Source organism: Mirounga angustirostris, unplaced genomic scaffold (genome assembly GCF_029215605.1).
Source record: "Mirounga angustirostris isolate CCGP_5_RB_7025 unplaced genomic scaffold, mMirAng1.0.hap1 SCAF_6, whole genome shotgun sequence".
In the NCBI taxonomy this organism is placed as follows: Eukaryota; Metazoa; Chordata; class Mammalia; order Carnivora; family Phocidae; genus Mirounga; species Mirounga angustirostris.
Genome location: NW_026991714.1, coordinates 139,342,885 through 139,365,421, shown reverse-complemented (window position 1 = coordinate 139,365,421; position 22,537 = coordinate 139,342,885). Strand labels below are relative to the sequence as shown.

Sequence of the window (22,537 nt, the reverse complement as noted above, 5' to 3'; positions counted from 1 at the left end):
TAAGCAAAGAGCAAAAGAAAGAGTACATATCTGACAAAATATAAAAGACAATTTTTCTCCTCATAAGTTCTTTAAAATATGTATATTGTTGAAAGCAAAATTTAGGGGCACCTGGGTGGCTCAGTCATTAAGCGTCTGCCTTTGGCTCAGGTCATGATCCCAGGGTCCTGGGATCAAGCCCCACATCGGGCTCCCTGCTTCTCCCTCCCCCATTCCCCCTGCTTGTGCTCCCTCTCGCTGCCTCTCTCTGTGTCAAATAAATAAATAAATAAATAAATAAATAAATAAATAAAAAAGCAAAATTTGTAATTTTATCTAATGGGGTTTGCCATACAAGTAGATGTGATATATATGACAATTATAGCAAAGGTCAGTGGAGATGGATAAATGGACAAATACAGTTCTAAAATTTAATTTTACCTGAAAAAAAAAATATTAACACTGAATAGATTACAGAAAGTTAGGTATGCATATTGTAATCACTAGCATACTAGCATAACCACTAAAAAATAATACAAAGACATATATCCAAAATAACTCAATCAGAGAAAGAATTATAATATGGTTTCACTCATGTGGAATATAAGGAATAGTGTAGAGGACAACAGGGGAAGGGAGGGAAAACTGAACAGGAAGACAAACCATGAGAGACTCTTGACTCAGGGAAACAAACAGGATTGTGGAAAGGGAGGTGGGTGGGGGGATGGGGTACCTGGGTGATGAGCATTAAGGAGGGCACGTGATGTGATGAACACTGGGTGTTATATGCAACTAATGAATCACTGAAAATTACATCAAAAACTAATGATGTATTATATGTTGGCTAATTGAATTTAAACTTTAAAAAAAAGAAATATACCCAAAGGGCCAATAGCAAATTAAAATAGAATGCCAAAATATATCCAAATACATTAAATGTAAATAGTCTCAATAAACCAATAAAAAGAGATTAGATTGGATTGAAATATATATGAATGTGTATGTGTGTATATATATATATATTAGAGTAGCTATTAATATCAAGGAAGACTTTAAAGCAGAAACAATTACCAAAAAAAAGAGGAAGGAAATGATATTAAGATGAATGGGTCAGTTCACCAAAAAACATAGCAGTTCTAATTGTATATGCACCCACCAAAAAACCTTTGAAACATAAGCAAAACTGACAGGTGAATGAGACGGAAAAAAAGAAAGAAAGAAAGAATAAAAAATAAAAAAAAAGTGAAGGAGACGGACAAATCCATAGTTACAGTGAGAGACTTCAACATTCCTCTCATAGTAATCAACACAACTAGACAGAATATTGTACGGATAAAGAATATCTGAACAATTACAACAACCCACATGACTTAATTGAGATTTCTATAACCTTCCACTCAACAGAAGTACATAATTTTCAATTGCAAATGCTAATATTCACTACAATGCACCATATTTTTTCCAGAAACAAGTCTTAACAAATTTATAAGAACTGAAATCATACAAGATATATTCTTTGAACATAATGGACTTCAGGAATAAATAACAGAAAAATCTGTGGTAAATCCCCAAATATTTTAAAGTTAAACAAAATTGTTCTACATAAGCCAAAGAGAATGCCTAAAGGAAAATTACAAGGTATACTGAACTGAATAAAAATGAAAGTACATACCAATATGTGAGATGCAGCTAAAGCAGTGCTTAGAACATATATAACATTAAAACACTTTAATTAGAAAGAAACATCTCAAATTAATGATGTGAACTTTTCATCTTAAGAAATTAGAATAAGAAAAGAAAATTAAAACCAAAGGAAGCAGCAATCAATGAAACTGAAAACAACAACAAAAGAAAAAATAGCAGGAATCAATGAAACCAAACATATTCTTGGAAAAGATCAATAACATCAATAAATATCTAGCCAGACTAAGCAAGAAAGAAGAAAATGTAAGCTACCAATATCAGAAATGGAAGAAATATTACTAAAGACTCCACAGACTTTACTGTTCTTTTTTTTTTATTTTATTTTATTATGTTATTTTAATCACCATACATTACATCATTAGTTTTTGATGTAGTGTTCCATGATTCATTGTTTGCGTATAACACCCAGTGCTCCATTCAATACGTGCCCTCTCTAATACCCAACACCAGGCTAACCCATCCCCCACCCCCTCCCTTCTAGAACCCTTAGTCTGTTTCTCAAGTCCATAGTCTCTCATGGTTCGTCTCCCCCTCCGATTCCCCCCCTTCATTTTTCCCTTCCTACTACATTCTTCTAAGACTTCACAGACTTGGGGCACCTGGGTGGCTCAGTTGGTTAAGCGACTGCCTTCAGCTCGGGTCATGATCTCAGGGTCCTGGGATCGAGCCCCGCATCAGGCTCTCTGCTCAGCAGGAAGCCTGCTTCTCCTTTCCCACTCCCCCTGCTTGTGTTCCCTCTCTTGCTGTCTCTATGTCAAATAAATAAACTCTTTAAAAAAAAAAAAAAAAAGACTCCACAGACTTTAAAAGGATAATAAGGGAATATTATACACAATGTTATGCTCACAAATTTAAAAATTTAAATGAAATGGACCAATCTCTCTAAGACAATCTACCAAAACACACTCAAAAAGAAATCAAGGAAATGAATGTCCTTATATCTACTTTAAAAATTGAATTCATAGTTGCAAGTCTTTCCACAAAGAAAATGCCAGGCCCAGTTGGCATCACTGATGAATTTTACTGACATTGATGAAAAAAAGTAATACCAATTCTACATAAATTCTTCCAGAAAACAGAAGAGGGGGCACTTTCTAACTCATTTTATAGGGCTAGTGTTATAATGATAAGAAAACCAAAGCCATTACAAGAAAAGAAAATTACAAAGTAGTATCTTTTGAGAACACAGAAGCAAAAATCCTCAACAAAATAATAGCAAAAAAAATAGACCAATATATAAAAAGTATAATATATTATGACCAAGTGGGGTTTATCCCATGAATGTAAGGCTGATTAAACATTTGAAAATCAATTTAATTCACCAATATCAGCAAACTAAAAAAAGAAAAACCAAATGGTCCTCTCAACAGATACAGAAAAAAAGATACAAAATTTAACATCCATACATGATAAACTCTCAAAATAAGGAACAGTAAGGAATGTCCTTAACCTAATAAAGGGAATTTACCAAAAAGGCCTGCAGCTAGCAAAATACTTAATGCTTAAAAACTGAATGTTTCCAGCTAAAATTGGAAACAAGGCAATGATATCCACTCTTATTTTCTTATTTAACATCAAGCTAAAGGTCCTAGCCAGTACTATACAAGAAGAAGAAAAATAAAGGTCATATAATTGCAAAAGAAGAAGTATAACTGTCTCCATGCACAGATAACGTAATTGTCTATGCAGAAAATCCCAAGGAATCTATAAGAAAAGCTACTGAAACTAAGTGAGTTTAGCAACATTGCAGGCAGGATACAAAGTCAATATACAAAAATCAATTGTATTTCCACAAAATAAAGATGAAAAAATAGAAATTGAAATTAAAAGAAATAATATCAATTACAATAGCATCAAAGAACATAAACTATTTAGTTTTGTATAAATCTAACAAAATATATGTAGGATCCATATATATATCTACAAAACACTTATGCATGAAATCCATGAAAACCTAAATAAATGAAGAAAAAAACATGTTGATAGACTGGAGGAGTCCGTATTGTTTAGATGTCAGTTCTTCCCAAAACAATCTCTAGTCAACAAAATCCCACGAGGATTTTTTTTTTTTGAACTGACAAATTGATCATAAAATGTGGAAAAGCAAATGGATTAGAATAACTAAATGAATTTTCAAAAATAAAAATAGAGTTATAGGAATCTCACTATCTAATTTCAAGACTTACTACAAAGCTACAATAGTCAAAAAAGAGACTTTCAAAAGGACACATGGATCAAAGGAATAGAACAGAATCAAGAAACAAATATAGAGGTAGACATATCCAATTGATTTTCAACAAAGGTACAAAGACATGAATGAAAACAGGATCTTCTATAGTCATCTCATAATGAAAAAAGGGGCCAATTTATCAAGAGGATATAAAATTTCACACACCTAATAACAGAGCTTCAAAATACATGAAGCAAAACAGCTAAGACTGCAGGGAGAAATAGATAAATGCAAAATTATAATTGAAGATTTTAATACCTCTCTCTCAGTAACTGATAGTACAAAGAAAATCAGAAAGGTTTTAGAAAACGAACAAATCAGAAAGTGTTTTAGAAAACGAACAAAACTATGAATCGACTTGACCTAACTGAAATTTATAGACCATTCCACCCATCACACACGTTCTTTTCACATGCACAAGGAATGTTTACCAAGATGGACAATATTCTGGCCAATAAATTTTAACAAATTCTATATATAGTATATAGATTGAACTTTTGTAGTTAAACATGCTAAATCAAATGAATTTATATTAAATAAACTGAACTTGGAGCTAAAGAAAATTCCAGGCCTCAAGGGCTTCACTGGTGAATTCTACCAAACACATAATGAAGAAATAATGCCAATTCTACACAAACTCTTCCAGCAAACTAAACAGGAAGGTCCCAACTCATTCTATGAGGCTGGCCTTACCCTGATTCTAAAACTGCACAAAGATATTATATGAAAAGTACAGGCCAATATCCTTCATGAACATATATACAAAAATTCTAAGCAAAATTTTAATAAACCAAATCCAAATAATATATAAAGAAAGAAAATATATCATTTCAGATGGTCTTCATCTCAGGAATGTAATATGTTGGTTTAACATTTAAAAACTATGCTACAGAATTCATATCAGTGAATAATCAGAACAATGATATGATGATCTCAACACATGCAAAAACACAATCCAATATCCATCTCCAATAAAAACTCCTACCAAACTAGGAATAGAAAGGAAGCATCCTCACTGTAATAAAAGGGATTTACAAAAAACTTACAGATAACATCATTTTGGCTTAAAGATATATAAATACTATCCCCTAAATCATGAATAGCATATAATTGACCACTGTCATCACATGTATAGATCACCACAATGGACGTTCCAGCCAGTGAAATAAGGCAAGAAAAAGAAAAGGCATCCAGATTGCAAAGAAAGGAGTAAAGGTATTTTTATTTGCAAACAACATAATCATCTATTCAAAAGAAATCGTAAGAAATTTACAGAAATCTACAACTAATGAGTTTAGCAAGACTGAAAGACACAAGATTAATAAAAACAGTTGTATTTCCATATAATAGCAACAATCAGAAATTAAAATTAAAAATATATAATTTACAACAGCATCAGAAAATGTGAAATATTTAGGAAAAATCTGACAAGCATTATAAAATCTGTTCACAGAAAATTTTAAAATACTGCTGAGAGATTAAAAAAGACCTAAATAAAAGGAGATATATCATGTTCATGAGTCAGAAAACTCAGTGTTAATAAGGCATCAACTGTCCCCCAAATTCATCCATAGCTTCAACACAATCCCAAGTAAAATGCCAGCAGGCTTTTTTGTAGAAATTGGCAAGCTGATTCTGAAATTCATACGGAAATGCAAAGAACCTCAAATAGCCAGAAAAATTTTAAAAAGAACAAAATTAAAGGAATTACTACTTGCTGACTTTAAGACTTATAAAGCTATAATAATCAAAACATTATTGTCTTGATGTACAAATAGACAAAGAGATCAATGGAACAGAACAGAGTTTGGAAATACACTCACAAATACATGAACAACTGGTTTTGGCAAAGATACAAAGTGACTTCTCAGAGAAAGAACAGTCTTTTTATTTTATTTTTTTTAAGATTTTATTTATTTTAGGGCACCTGGGTGGCTCAGTCATTAAGCGTCTGCCTTCAGCTCAGGTCATGATCCCAGGGTCCTGGGATCGAGTCCCACATCAGGCTCCCTGTTCGGCAGGAAGCCTGCTTCTCCCTCTCCCACTCCCCCTGCTTGTGTTCCTGCTCTCGCTATCTCTCTCTCTGTCAAATAATAAAATCTTTAAAAAAAAAAAAAAAGATTGTATTTATTTTAGAGAGTGCGCAAGCAGGGAGAAGAGCAGAGGGAGAGGGAGAGAGAGAATCCCAAGCAGATTCCATGCTGAGTGTAGAGCCCAGTGTGGGGCTCAATCCCAGGACCCGGAGATCATGACCTGAGCCAAAATCAAGAGTCAGACGCTTAACCAACTGAGCCACCCAGGCACCCCAAGGATAGATAGTCTTTTTAAAAGGGCCCTGAACAGTTGAATTTCTATATGCAAAAGAAAAAGAATTGAGATCCATACCTCTCACATATGCAGAAATTAACTCAAAATGGACTATAAACCTAAATGTAAAATCTAAAACTACAAAACTTCTAGAAAAAAATTGAAGAGAAATTATGACTTAGGCCAAGGTTTCCTAGATCTAACACCAAAAGAAAAATTCATAAAAAAAAAAAAAAGATAAACTGGATTTCATCAAATTTAAAACATGTGTTCTTTGAAAACACTGTTCAGAGAATGAAAAGACAAGCCCCAGCCTGGGAAAAAAGATTTGCAAATGATATATCTAAAAAGGAACTGGTATCCACACATGTAAAGAACTCATAAAAACCAATAACAAGAAAGAAAAAAAAATTTTTTTAATGTGCAAAAGTTCTGAGCAGATACCTCACCAAGAAGAAAAACAGATGGCAAATAAGCACATGACAAGATGCTCAACATCATTAATCATTAGAGAAATGCAAATTAAAACCACAAGATACTACTACATACCACTTAGAACTGCCAAAATTAAAGACTGAATGTACCAAGTGTTGGTGAGAATGTGAATTAACTAGAACATTCATACACAGCTGGTGGAAATGTAAATAATACAACCACTGTGGAAAACAGTTTGTCAGTTTGTTGAAAAGGTAAACATATATCCGCTATGTGATCCAGCCATTCCATTCTTCCATATTTACCCAAGATAAATAAAAGCATATGTCCATATAAAGACCTCCGTATAAAAGTTCATACCAACTTCACAAAGAATAGCCAAAAATTGGAAACAACCCAAATATCAATCACTGGGTGAAAAACAAATTGTGGTATATCCATACACAGGGATACTGTGCAGTAATTAAAAGGAATAAACTCATGATACATCATTAATGAATCTCAAAATGAATAAACTGTGTGAATAAAGCCAGACAAAAAAGAGTACACAGAATATGATTCCACTTAAATAAAATTCTAGAAAATCCAACAAATCTATAGTGACAGAAAGCAGCTCGTATTTGCCTAGGGACAGGAAGAGGAGCAGGAAGGAAAGGGAGGAATTATAAAGGGACACATGGAACTTTTGGGTGTGATAGATATTTTTATGATCTTGATTGTGGTGATAGTTTCAGAGGTGTATATGTATGATAAAATGTTTTAAATTTAGTTTATTGCATGTCAACAATACCTCAATAAAGGTCTTAAAAATAATGAAAAAAAATGATTGAGTAATTCCTTTTGAAAGTACTAAAAAGGAAAAAAGTGCTGTAAGAGTACATAACAAGGGGTAACATAGTCGACAAGTCAAAAAAGCCTCCTTTAGGTACTAGTATAAGCAAAGATTTGAAAGATGTTTAGTAATCAGTCAGGCAAAAGACCAGATAGGAAAGAGGGTTTAGGGAAGTACAGCATGTATGAAATGCCCGAAAATCAAAAGAAATGTGACACTTTCAAGAACCTAAAAGACCAGTACAGAAAAAAAGGAGGAGCAGAGTCAAATCTGCTAAAGGATAGGTGGTCTTGAAAACCATGCTACTGGGGCGCTTGGGTGGCTCAGTTAAGTGTCTGATTTCAGCTCAGGTCATGATCTCAGGATCTCAAGCCCCAGGATGGGCTCCATGCTCAGCGGGGAGTCTGCTTGTCCCTCTCCCTCTCCCTCTGCCCCTCCCCCTGCTCATGCTCATTCTCTCTCTCTCAAATAAATAACATCTTTGAAAACCATGCTACTAAAAGTAACTTACTTTATCAATTTAAGATCTTAGAAATACTCTAATTTGGGGATGCCTGGGCGGCTCAGCTGGTTAAGCGCCTGCCTTCGGCTCAGGTCATGATCCCAGGGTCCTGGGATCGAGCCCCTCATCGGACTCCCTGCTCAGTGGGGAGCCTGCTTCTCCCTCTGCCTGCCACTCCCCCTACTCATGCTCTCTCTCTCTCTGACAAATAAATAAAATCTTTAAAAAAAAAAAAAAGAAATACTCTAATTTTAAATTTCTACTGTGTGATTATGTTTTAATAATATAAAAAGAACCCATGGATATAAATTACATATTATAATCCTATTTTAAAATAAAGAAGATTGCGGCACCTGGATGGCTCAGTGAGTTAAGCAGCAGACTCTTGATTTCGGCTCAGGTCAAGATCTCAGGATCATGAGATCAAGCCCCAAGATGGGCTCCTCACTGGGCATGGAGCCTGCTTAAGATTCTCTATTTTGGGGTGCCTGGGTGGCTCAGTTGACTAAGCATCTGCCTTCTGCTTGGGTCATGATCCTGGGGTCCTAGGATGGAGCCCAGCGTCAGGCTCCCTGCTCAGCAGGGAGTCTGCTTGAACCTCTCCCTCTGCCCCTCCCCACCCACCCCCATAGCCACTCATTCATGCTCGCTCTCTCTCAAATAAATAAAACCTTCCGAAAAAAAATTATCTCTCCCCCTCTCCCTCTGCCCCCCTATGTACTTTCTCTCTCTCTCTCTAAAAAAAAAAAAATTAATTAAAATAAAATAAAGAAGACTGTTACCAGAAGGGGGTGGGTTAAATAGGTGATGGGGATTAAGCAGTGCACTTATTGCAATGAGCACGAGGTGTTGTATGGAAGTGCTGAATCACTATATTGTATACCTGAAACTAATATTACACTGTATGTTAATGAACTGGAATTTAAATAAAAACTTAAAAAAAAACTTATGGGTAAAATCATTGAAAAATTAAATCAAAGAAAGACAGACTTTAGGTCAGGAAGATTCAATGCAACTTTATAGTTACTGACAGTTTTTCTACTGTTAATAGAAAGGATTCCTAATAATGTGTGCTTTTTTACTAGTAGCTAAGGAAACATATTTACATATTTAACCCTGCCCCTTTCTGTTTAAAATAGCAATAAAATTCCTGATTATTATATCCTCATTTTGCTGTCACCAGAAATAGAATACTTCTTTTACAAATGTGAGAATTTTGGTACCCACATTTGACTAACCTAAGAAGTTAAAAAAAAAATCTATATACATTAAACATATAATAAGATGTAAAAATGATTTTAGAAAAATATTCAATAAATGTCTTAATAAACTTACATTTAGAAATTATTCACAATATGAGATATTTTCCAATCTCAGAGCATTAATTTAGTTTATTTTGCTTACAAATAAGAAGTCATAGGTTCCTAAGTCACATTAGCAAGAAAATGTCCAAGTCTGAACACAAAATATAAATTCATATAAATATATATCTCAACTACTCTACGGAAATAATCTAAAGAACTAGTTTCTAAAAGAAAATGTCATTCATTTAAATAAAGTTTGTAGTAAAATGTTTTCTAGCCTAATGTTATACTAGCCTAATGCAAGTAAATAGAATTCAAATTAGCATATATTATATCCTTAATTATTATATTTCGTATTGGCACTGTCCTTTCTGATTCTCAATCCCAAATCTTTCAGCCTAGTTTTAGCCAAAGATAAGTATTCATTTTTACCTATGTGAGAAATGGTTTATAATTCTAAGTGTTTTATTCTTTTCAAATAGAAACTGAAGGCTGGAATCAGTGCTAAGAGAACTAAAGTACCACTTTGGTACCATATTTGCTTCTGCATTCCCCCCCCGCCCACCATCAATCTTCCATTCTAAAGAACCATTTGAAGAATTCTCTTATTCCCTAGTGAAATCCCCACAGTAGAAAAAAAACTAAGTTACCATGGAACCAGCCAATTAATTTTGACACCTGCTTACCAAGATTGATCATTTTTGATATCTGTTTGCTAGGTTGCTATTCTTTAGCTTAGTAAAAGATTTTCAAGATAATTAATGAAGTGAGAATTTCCAGTTAGTCTTTCCCACCATGTTATTACTTCAACTGCTGAATAAAACAAGCCACCATCTTCAAATAAACCTTTTTTAGCTTAGCATATACTTTACCAGGAAGAATTCTTTTCTTCTAAATTGATTCTTCCCTTTAACATTAAATACCACGTTTTACCCATTAGAGTATACATAAAACACAGAGTAGTACCAGTTATATTTACTCCAATTAATAGCTTGTATTCCATAGTGAAATGAAAAAGTACTTACCAATAGAGTACAATGAATCATAGGAAATAACAGTTTCCAAGTAAATGATTTATATTCAATGATTAATTCAGGATTAACTGTTTTTTAACTATATTTAAGAAGCTACTCCTCGGGGCACCTGGGTGGCTCAGTCGTTAAGTGTCTGCATTTGGCTCTGGTCATGATCCCAGAGTCCTGGGATCAAGCCCCACATCAGGCTCCCTGCTCAGTGGGAAGCCTGCTTCTCCTTCGCCCTCTGCCCCTGGTTGTGTTCCCTCTCGCTGTCTCTCTCTCTCTGTCAAATAAATAAATAAAATCTTTAAAAAAAAAAAAAAGCTATTCCTCTTTTACTCACTAATGTATTATGCTTATGAACACCATCTCCCTATGTTATTTAAGTTAGTTTAACTTGATCTGTGATCTTTCCTACTGAGACAACATCTGCTAGTGAGGTTACAGGCTGCTGATGTAGCTGATTAACAAGTTCCACTACTATAAAATGTAGATAGGAGCTTCTCAGGACCATAGCAATCTCTGTCCTCTTTAGATAAATGGAGCAAATCCACCCACAAAAAGGCCAAAATCCCTAAATCACATATATATTGGGTTATCTTCCTATTTATAGAAAGATGTAAAAAAAAAGTGATGCAGCTTTATTCATTGTTGGCTGCCAGTTTATATGGTCAAAATTCTTGCTTGATAAAAAAGCTGGCTGCAACTGGCATAGCCAAAGTTGCAAAACACTTAAGTAAAAACGGCTACTAACAAGCACAATTCAGTAAGGTATCTTTCCTTATCTTGAAACAGTTTTTAAGACTTTTAATTAGCACCTCTTTCAAATTAAAAAAAAAGTATCCAAAGAAACTACAGTATTATACTAATTTGTGACAGTAGGAAGCGAGAAAACATTTCAATCTATTGCTACAAATGAATTTCATGAAGCTTCATTGTAAGATTTCACTTCCAAAAACCTGCTGTAAACTAATTTAAATAGTAGGATCTACCTAAAACAAAAAAGTACCCTTTAAAAAAACCAGTTTCACAATGACTTTTAAGGGATATGGTTTAAACTGGCAACAGTTAAAAAAAAAATAAAAGGAAAATATGCTGTATTTAAAACTCCCCAGACATTTTCCTATAATCCATTAATAAGGTGAACCATACTTCCTACCTTTGCCTTAGAGCCTGAGACGTTTCACTTAGATTTTGCTATCATCCTGACAATAACTATCAGTAATCTACGTAGTGTAATTTCAGAGCCACAAAACAGCCAGCAAATTTCACAGTAACTATCTAGAAATCTAAGAAGTTGACTTACTTAATGACTGTTACCTGCAAGTTGCCAGATGGCTACCTCAACTATCTTACTTGCTGCTCCCCTCAACTCACCCATTTCTTCTCATATCAGGCAGGAATGTAATAAATATCAGCCAATAGGGGGAGAGTATCTAAAATTTACTGTTGTAAAGAAAACTCCTCAGGGCCTTGAGCTTCAGAGAAAAACCAAAGTGATGCTCTCACACGACAAATGACAGTGAAATAAACAGTTCGAAAAATCCATTATCTTCACCGCATTAAAAAGTCCAGATATTTCATCATTTTACATTACCCAAAGTTACTCTTGTATTCTCAATTAAAACTGTCCTAGGAAATTCAATATAGTATATTGGCTAAAAGTAAACATTCTAGAGTTAAGCTAGCTGATTTGGAATAACAACTCAGCCCTTAGTACTGTGTAATCTTGGGCAAATGACTTAAATTCATTGCCTCGAGTTCTCTCTGTAAATCCAGCGTAATAAGCCTAGTAACTCACAGAGTTGTGAGGAACAAATGAGATAATCCACGCCGGGCGCTTAACAGGGTTTGGCACAGAGTAAACCCATCATAAACTTTTAGGATCACTATTATAATACTAAATAAACTAAAATGTTCGCAGCGGTTACCTCTAGAGAGAGGCGTAGGATGGGAGTAGAAGGAGGTACTGGTAGACCGTAACTTTTAACCTTTACACTTCTACGTTGTTTGAATGTTTTGCGATGTTCCAGTATTTCCTGAGTTACTTGCATAATTTTTGATTAAAAAAGAATGACCTAACAAAAAGGGTGTTTGGCACCGTAACTGAGTATGGAAATGCTCAAGAGCGGGGGACCAGAAGCCGCTGCGCACACCTGGACCATCGCGACGGCTTCGCGTGCCCGGCGGTCCCGGCTCCGCGCGGGGCCGAGTGCTCCCCGCGCCGGGGCTGCAGGGCGGGGGGGGGACGGGGGGGTGGCGCGCTGCGGGCGGCTCCCAGCCCCGGAGACCCGAGGCCGCGTTGAGGGCGGGTGAGGGCGGGGGGGGGGCGGAGGATGGGAGGGGGCGCGACGGGTGCGGGGCAGGGCTGAGGTGCGCGGTCCGGCGAAGACACTTACTTGAACCTGCCCTGGCAGTGCTGGCACTGGTCCCCCACCCAGCCCGGGTCGCAGAGGCAGGTGGAGTTGACACAGCGGCCAGAGAAGCAGGAGCCGGTCCTCTCGCACGGCTTGGACTGGGACACCTGCGCGTAGAGGGCCAGGTAGAGGAAGCCATAGCAGAGCAGCCAGCTGTTCCCGTACAGCAGCCAGGAGGAGGCGCCACGGCCGCCGCCCCCGCCGCCGCCGCCCGCCGGCCGAGCCCTGCACAGCCCGCGGGCCGCCGGCTGCGGGGGGCCAATGCGGGCCCGGCCCCCCGGCTCCATCTTCTCCGGCGCCCCTGCCCAGCCGGGCTGCGCTCGCGCGCGCGGACAGCGATGCTCCGGGGGGGCGGTATTCGGCCGGAGAAAACCTCGCCGCCGCCGCCGCTTCTCCTCCTCCTCCTCACTGGCGCCTGCCCCAGTCCCGCTCCCCGGTCAGGAAGGACAGATCCCGGTCGCCGTCGCCTCCGTTCGGCTCCCTCCAGTCGCACTCGGGCATCGCCTCCCGGTCCCTCGACCTCGTCCCCAGCGAGCCGAGCCCCCCGCCGCGGCGCCCCGGGCCGGGCCGGAGGCGGAGAGCGGGCGGCGCGGGCGGCGCGGAGCGCTCCGGAGGGGACTTGCGGGAGGGGGAGGGGACCCCGCGCGCGGCCCCGCCTCGCCCGCGGCTCGCGCCAACTGCCTCGGCTCCAGCCCCGCGCGCCAGGGAGGGCGGGGGCCCGCGGGAGCCCCGAGGTGGGCGCGCCCAACGCGGGAGGGGAATTCGGGAAGCGGGGTTCAGCCCCGCACGGCCCGGCAGGCGGCCGGCGGCCCCCCAGCAGCCATCTTCTCTCCCGTGCCGTCAGCCGGGCAACAGGGGCTGCAGCTGGAGCCCGCGGTGTGTTGGGCCGCCTGCCCCCACTCGCGCGTTGCCCACGCTCCCCCCCCACAGGCCCAGCGCCGTGGTCTCGCCCCGCCCTGACAGGGACCGGGGTCTCCCCCGCGCGCGCCCTCCCGGCCCGGCCCGCGAGCGGAGGGGAGACTGGCCCCCCAGGTGTGGCCCGCGTACCCACGGTGCCCTTCCCCTCGGCGCGCGGGGGGGACGCGGCCCCACTCGCTCCGCGCGCCCCCTGAGCCCCACCAACGAGAGCTGACCCGGCCGGCCTCGCAGCTTCAGCAAAAAAGAAGCCTTTCCCGTCGGCCGTCTACAGCTGCAAAAGTGCGGCGCTTTTCCCCCCCGCGTTTCCCCTTCCTCCGCCCCGTCCTCCTGCCTATTTCTTCTTTTTTTCTTAGAAAAACTCCAACAACACACAAAGAGCTGAGCATGTGCAGCAGGCAAAAGTCTTAAAGGCACCGCAGTCCGACACGTTGTGGGGTCCGCAAGAACTGGGAGGGGCGGGGGTTAGGGGCCGCGAGGGTCGCGGAGCCGTGGCAGAGGAGGGACTTCTCCAGGGGGAGCCATTTCTTCCGCGGAAATGATGACTCCGCCGCCCCCAACAAAGAGCTACGAGGTTCTGAGCCTGGGGCGCGCCACCCCTTCCCGGTGCTGCCTCGGAACCCCAGGTATCTCTCCCTTTTCTGCTTGTCAGTGTTTCCTCCTCCATCTGGGACAATATTCTGCCTTGAAAAATATTGCAACATCTGGGCTTTTTTTCAGAAGAGCAGAAATGATGCCCAGAAAAGAGCCGTTTTCCTTTCTCAGCTGCAATCTTTCCTCCTTTAGATGACTTTCCGAGATTTGATGGCATGTGCTGAAATTTTTGCTTTGTACTTCTGTGCCTTCTCTAAAAAGCCTATTTCAACCCTTGAGAAAGGAAACCGAACACAAATTGCAGCCACGTATACTCGAGTTACAAGCAATGTAATGGGATCCCCACCAAAGAAGAGCAGACAGTATGAAAAAGAATTTGAAATCTACCGAAGGCATTTCTGACAGCAAAAGGAGAAAAAGTTTTAGTTGTAATCACACAGTCATATTATTAAGATTCAACTCATGTTTATTTGGGGCATAATGTACCCACGTCATCTCTTTTAATCTCTTTTATCCCCACTTTGCCCATGAAATCCTCCATTAACCCCATTTTGCAGATGAGGATAGAGAGACTCAAATGTTGAAAGATTTGTCAATGGCAGGTTGGGGGTAAGTAATGAACAGAACTTTAAACACAAGTCCTGTGACTTCCGTCAGTCCTGTGTCTTTTTCCACTAGTTACCAGGCTATTTCTATTAGCAGTTGCTTTGTTCTACTTTGTTGAATAAAATGTAAGTGTTGGCTTGGTTTGCAAATACCTCAGCAGTGACTTAAGGAGGGAAAACAAAGGTCCAGAAAGAGGTGGCTCCTTTGAAAGGAAAAGGGGAAAAAAAGAAAAATATGATTTTCATTAATATAACAAACAAATCACAATTCCCCCATAATATCAGTACTAGAAATGTCATCCTCAAACCTGAAAATGAGGACAGCCCCTTCTTCCTTTCACATCTTTTCTATATCAGGATGTTCCTTAGAGACTACTTGGGATGAAGGAAGAAGAGGAGGAGAACATTCTGGGGGGGGAAAAAAAAACAAAAGGACGATATTGTTCTGGATCACACCTTTTAATTTCCATAACTATAAAATCCAGAACACTTTCTAGTACTGTCCATACATGAACAATTTCTGCTGCCTTCTCATAATATCAGTACTAGAAATGTCATCCTCAAACCTGAAAATGAGGACAGCCCCTTCTTCCTTTCACGTCTTTTCTATATCAGGATGTTCCTTAGAGACTACTTGGGATGAAGGAAGAAGAGGAAGAGAACATTCGGGGCGGGGGGGGGGGGGTACAATTAAAAGACGATATGTTCTGGATCACACCTTTTAATTTCCATGACTATAAAATCCAGAACACTTTCTAGTAGTGGCCATACATAACAATTTCTACTGCCTTCTCCATTCTTCTCTCATGCCAGCCAAAGTTTAAAGTGAGCCACATCTTTCTCACATCTAATGTACAGTTGCTTTCAGAAATGTGGAAGGTAGCCAAGCTCTTAAAACAGTCAGTGAGTGTGAAGGTAATTCAAAGGGTACACTGGAGCCCCTCTAACAAGAAAGATCACTGCTCAGCCACATACTGACTGTAGCCTATATTCGAGCAAAGGATTTGCCCATTAAAAATATGTATCTTTTAATCTCGTAACCACTATAATCAGTTCAGTACTTCACGTTACACTGAAGAACATGCAACCCCACAGTCTTCCTCTCAACTTTGCCTTTAGAATCAAGCTGAATATGCTAAATCAATATAAAATTACTCTCATGAGGATCTCACAGGATTACCACTTGCCCTATATCCTATTTTTTTTTCTTTCATATACTCTTTTAGTCAACATTTACTGAGTAACTATTAATGAACTTAAGGAAGAGAAAACAAAGATGAATAAAACATGAGGTTCACCCCTGGATAAGCTTATCTATTACTTATTAGGCTCAGTAGATGGGGAGTTCCTTATACAGTTAAGGGTCACATATTTTACAAATGTAGACACAGAAAACTTAAGTGATTTACAACAGTCACACAAAAAGTCAATGATAAAGCTTGCCTAGAATCTGGACTAATGTTTCAGTGTCTTCTATGATCAAGAAATTTTAAAGCTCCAACATGGTTATCTCTTTTTTCTAAAAAAGTAGGGTCAGCATCCTAGTAGTGCTATCCGACACTATAATAATTCATAGTATTGGTAATAGCAGTCATAAATCCATCAGAAAGGTGAAAATTTACTCCAAAGAGGTAGTGGAGGGAAAATCAGTTTTACTGAAGTAGGATGAAACTATTAAGATTGGAATCACCTATTACAATTTCTCCAAGGGGAAGAGATAAGAAAAACGTATTTGTTTTCTCCACAATTAGCCTTATATCAGGACCTTTAGATATTTGGGGAATGTGTTTCATTTCCATTCATACCACCTAACAATGGTACTATAAAATGATGGGCAAGAAACTAAGACTTCACATTGCCAAATTGAAGGAAATTCAAATGATTTTATAAGAACAAGAGAAATGACAGTTCCACTGATCTTTTGATTGCAACTCAAAAAGTTAAAGATCCTATTTGGACTAATGAACCAAAGCAGCCCCTTCTCAGTTGCTTGACTGAAGAATGATCTCTATTGTTCACCATTTGGCTCATGTGAGGCTTCTGAAAGCAGCCAAGATAATGAGAGCTGCAGATAGCCTGGCCACAAGAGCCAGAAGTGCATTCGTTCAAAGGAATCCTTAGTATAATTGGGACAGTATTTTTTTTTTAAAGATTTATTTATTTGTTTGACAGAGAGAGACACAGCGAGAGAGGGAACACAAGCAGGGGGAGTGGGAGAGGGAGAAGCAGGCTTCCCGCCGAGCAGGGAGTCCGATGTGGGACTCAATCCCAGGACCCTGGGACCATGACCTGAGCCGAAGGCAGATGCTTAACAACCGGGCCACCCAGGTGCCCCTTGGGACAGTTTTTTTAAGACATTGATAGAGCATGGATGGTCTGTGGTACTAGACAGTAAAGAAAAAATCAACTTTAGGTACTCATTAAAAAACTATTGATGGTATTAAAAATATTCATGTGGCTATGTGCTGAAATACCAAACTTCTCCCCACCAAAACCTAACACTCTGCTTTTCTCTTGGATTCTATCAGTTTCTCTTGCTGTCACACTTGCAAAAACACACATACACTCTGATCCTGCCAATTTTTCTACTTAACACATTTCAAACATATTGTTATAAGTAAATCCAAGGAAATAATTCCAAAGATTCTAAATTCAAAATGCAGGGCTATTACATTTTTTTTTTTTAAGATTTTATTTATTTGACAGAGAGATAGAGCATGCACAAGTAGGCAGAGGGGCAGGCAGAGGCAGAGGGAGAAGCAGATTCCCCGCTGAGCAGGGAGCCCAATGTGGGGCTCAATCCCAGGACCCTGGGATCATGACCTGTGCCGAAGGCAGACACTTAACGACTGAGCCACCCACGCGCCCTATTACATTTTTTTAAAACTGGGAAATAAAATGAACATACTTCAACTTTCATCCTAAATATTCAGACTTATTACCCCAAAAAACATTATTGCTAGTAGTCAGTTGCAGAAATTTGTCTTTCATGAAATTTAATTCAATAAAAATATGGGCTAGGACTTCCTGTTAAACATAGTAGACTAAGTATGAGCATTTACCTCTGCTCCAAACTCTACCAACTTGACAGGAAAGATTTTTTTTTTAATTTTAAATTAAAAATTTTATTTTTAATTAAAAATTAATTTTAAAGATATAAACTCACAAAAACAAAGAAAATGAGAAAATGAGAAAAGAACCAATTAGTTGATAAGAGGTGTCAATGCACTTGAAAGTGTCAGTGCATTTATGCCTACAGAGATGAATAACAGTAAGAAAAAAGCCTGAAGAGCCCAGGACTCAGAGGTAAGAGGTACCATAAAAAGTAGAGGTAGGGCTCAAGGATGAAAACAGGGAGAATAGTTGAGGGAAATATAAGGGCCCATGGTCCCCATCCTCACCCCAATCAGCCAAAGATGACCCCAGACCCAACCTTGACAGGAGGTTAAATCTCTTAAGAAATTGAATCCCAGAGGCTCCAGACTTAGAGCACCAGCCATAATGGAAGGAAGGAGTGGGAGTGAGGTACACAGCTGAAAATGGGGAAATTAGGTAAAAATCTATATATTGAATTGGGGATTTCCCTACCACCTTTTCCTACCTGTTCCCAGAATACCTGCAGCCAACCGAATAACCCCCAGGCAGAAAATTGAAGGATACTTATCTGCAGAAATTGAGTAGTCCAAGAGAAAATATATTGTCAATTGGGGGTCTCCAAGCCAAATGGTAAGCCAACCTCCAGCTCACCCCATAGTGAAGCCTGCTGAGTCAGTAAGTCTCACCCAATCTTTTTTGTTTCATGACTCTCTTTTAAATACAAACAGTAAGGATTCATCATTAGATATAAAAGAAACCAAAAAAAACAGAAAAGGAAATTAGAGGAAACACAGTCAAGTGACAAGGGAATATTTATGCAATCATAAAAAAAGACCTTGAGGGGCACCTAGGTGGCTCAGATGATTGGGCATCTGCCTTTGGCTCAGGTCATGATCTCGGGGTTCCTGGGGTCGACCCCTGCTCAGTGGGGAGCCTGCTTCTCCCTTTCCCTCTGCCCCTGCCCCAACTCATGCTCTCTCTCTCTCCCTCTCTCTATCTCAAATAAATAAATAAAATCTTAAAAAAAAAAAAAAAGAACTGGATACTCTTTAATAAACAAAGGACATTCAGAGAACAAAAAATAAAAAATGAAAATAGGGTAGCCAAAATTAAAATACAAGAAAAGAAAGTTTAGAAAATAAAGTCTAGGAAATCTCCTAGAAATTAGAATAAAAAGACAAAGTTTCTCCTCTTATCAAAGAGGGAAAAACTAGGGGAAAAAAAGATTCACTAATGATTATGCATAATAGACTCTATCTTAAATTAAGAATTATAATATAGTACGTTTATTAATGTGATAGTACATTAAAGCACAACTCCTATGTAGGAGAAAACAAAATTTGTTTGTATCAACTTCAACATAAGATTTCCCAGAAATGAACTGAGCCTGCATATGAAAGACCCACTATAGCCTAAAACATTGAATTTAAAGATTCACAAATGGAAAAAAAAGGGGGTAAAGGCAAATGGAATGTATTAGATTGAAATTATATATAGCATTGAAATTCTCAACAGCAAAATTAGAGGCTAAAGTAAGTAGAGACAGAAGGGAAATTATTGTCAACCTAGAATTTTATACCCAGCCAAGCTATCGATCAAGTATGAGGATAAAGACATTTTCAGACACACAAACATTTGTAAAACTTACCTTGTAGGGTACCCTTCTATAGAAAATTCCTGGAGAATGGTAAAGAGAGAAGAGACTAAACATAAAAGAATTGTAAAAAGATATCCTAGAATGACAGACAGCTGTGCCTCAAACCAACAGAGCAACCAGTCCAACCTGGAACAGAGCTGGAGAGGGAAGTATAACTAGGAAAATAATAGATATGTGTGCTTAGAACTGTTTGAGCTTTGTGGAAAAGAAAAATACTAATAATATGTGACAGTTCTTGGAGTATTTGGGAGGAAAATGGAATAAGCACACAGAAAACCAAGTAAATGAACAAAATGAAGCAATCATTGACTAAGAAAAAAAGGAAACTTGTACAAGATGGTTTATCAGTAAACAATATTTACTATATAAACACTATTGATTTACCAAAAATTTATAATATGTCTACATTTTAAAAATGGTAGAAGGGTAAAGATGGGTGGGGTTAAATCCTTAATTACTTAATAAGAAGTAATTGCATGTCCAACACTGATCAATCTAGAACTACCAGTATAATCATACTACACTGAAGAGTTGAAAGCTGCTTTGTCTTAGGAAATAGGGAATAGGGGCAGAAGATGCAGCATTTTATTATAAGGCTTTTAGTACTCTTTGATTGAAAATTAAAATTTACTTCTAAAAAAATAATAATAAATTAATTTAAAATGTGGGTTCATAAAAAATGTAAAAGGTGGCATATGGCCTAAGACAAAAACTTGGGTTTGATTTCTAATTCTGCCTCCTATATATAGATTACTCTTACATGACCCATTAACCTCTATGCCTCAGTTTTCCCACCTATAAGATGGGAAAATCAAACTACCCATCAATGTCCATTTCCAAGCTCACATGAAGGTCCAAACAGACAATATGAAAGCACACAATAAATGGTAAAGCACTATACAAACTTTGATATTTAACGTTCATCAAGAACTACTCTTAGGAACAGAATTCATTCTAATCCATGGATTGAATTCATGGAATTGAATTGAAAGAGATTTAAGTTTGATACAACACACAAATAAAAAATACAAAAACATAAAGAAACAGTCAGAGCTATAAGAAAGTCTCATTATTTTGAAGATGGATCTAGTCCATTTTACAAATGAGATGCTGGGACCCAGAAAATTGAAGTATCTTATCCAAATTCACACAGTGGCAGAGCTAAGTCTAAAATCCTAGCTCTTCTGGAATGCAATGCCGTTTTCTTTGTCCTATACCTCATAATTCAGGCTAATGGGAGACATGTTCAGGCTAATTTATCATCCATTCTTAGTTCCAGAAAGGCCTTCAAAAGCTCTGCAAAGTAACTTGCCCAATGTCACACAAGTTAGTGACAGCAGAGGCAAAACTAAACTGAACAAAGGACAGACAGCCAAAGAATGAACCTTGAACCTGAAACCTGGAACCTGGAACCAAGCGCAAGTTAACTGGCAGAGCTAACGGCATATATTGAAAGCTCAGCTCAGAGTCTGCAACATAAAAATTATCAATTAATACCCGTTAACTTTTTGACTAAATTTCCTGCCTGAGTATGGAGAGAAAAGCCAAAAAGAAAATAGGCATACTTCGAAAAAAAATGCAATTAGACAAGCCAAACCAGCAGCAAAATTCCTCTTGAAAATGGAGATGTAAGAATTTGATTTACCAAACAGGAGGAGGATGTAAGAAAAAAGAAAATAAAGGAAGAAAAGGCATGGCCCAATGCCTGACAAAATGTGTCAAGAAGGGATGCCTAAATTTGGAACTTTCCAACCTATTGCAAGACACCTACAAGGCTTCCCTATCCTCTCCTCACTGGGGTAATGTTGAAAGGAATGAGGACACCCAGAAGATTAAAAAGGTGAGAGACCTTTTCTCTCTTCTACACCCAGGCAATCATTTGCTGTCACCTTCCTTCATGAGAAGGAAGAACAAAACTCTTTTTAAAAATACAATTCTGATGCGGTGCCTGGGTGGCTCAGTTGGTTAAGCAACTGCCTTTGGCTCAGGTCATGATCCTGGAGTCCCAGGATCGAGTCCCGCATTGGGCTCCCTGCTCAGCAGGGAGTCTGCTTCTCCCTCTGACCTCCTCCCTCTCATGCTCCCTCTCTATCATTCTCTCTCTCTCTCAATAAATAAATAAAAATCTTTAAAAACAATAAAAATACAATTCTATCAATAAAAATGAACAAAAGTCCAATTTGAATCAGATAACAAAAAAGAAAGTATCACACTCTTTTATTTTCAGAAGTCATAATTTTTTCCTTAATAGGTAATTCTAATTTCTCAAGATGACTCTAATATTAGTAATCACTCCACTACGCTGCATCATGCATCTTACATTCAGACAAGCCAACTTTAAACGGGGTCCTACCCTGGAAAGTAGTGTCATTGAACACAGGGAGGTACTTGTGATTTTGAGTAACAGAAAGGATTCTTTTAGTTGTGAAAAAAATCCAGCTGCTACAATCACACTCCTAAGGCATCGCCCACGTACAGATATAACAGGTAGAATCTCTGTAAACCTTTGGTGAAGCTGAGGTTTGTTTCATGTTCCCTCTGTTTGAAGAGAAAGCAGGCACAGTAAGAGAAACAGGAAGTACTTAAAAAACAAAAGCTCCCGAGCAAAATAAACAATTCATAAGAACAACATACTAGCTTTTAGAAAGCTGCTTGCGGTCCTGACACAGGAAAATATGTTTATGTTTACAAGGAAAAGAGCATGAAAGAGAATTATGGACCTTCTAATCAGGAGAAACGAAGCATCAGGATGCAGCGAGGTTTCCCTGAATAGAGCTCAGAGACAAAGAAGAACTGCAAAACAGCACATATATAGAAAAAGAAAAATATCTGACAAATGATAGCCAGGCCCCACAAATTCTGATAACACGACATTCTATTTATTAAAAACATCAGTCTTGGAAGACTCCAGGCACAGTAATTTTGAAAATGTACACAAGTAAAT

General features: G+C 38.7%; 1 protein-coding gene across 2 annotated transcripts in view; it reads right to left on the bottom strand.

The window, feature by feature from the left end:
• ATRNL1 (attractin like 1) overlaps positions 1-13,393 on the bottom strand; it is an 804,411-nt gene extending 791,018 nt beyond the window's left edge. For both annotated transcript variants that reach the window (XM_064595308.1, XM_064595309.1), the window contains exon 1: positions 12,709-13,393. In XM_064595308.1, coding sequence (XP_064451378.1) covers positions 12,709-13,013 — 305 coding nt within the window. In that variant the 5' untranslated portion in view covers positions 13,014-13,393. The remainder of the gene's footprint in view (positions 1-12,708) is intronic.
• Between the last annotated feature and the right edge of the window lie 9,144 nt (positions 13,394-22,537).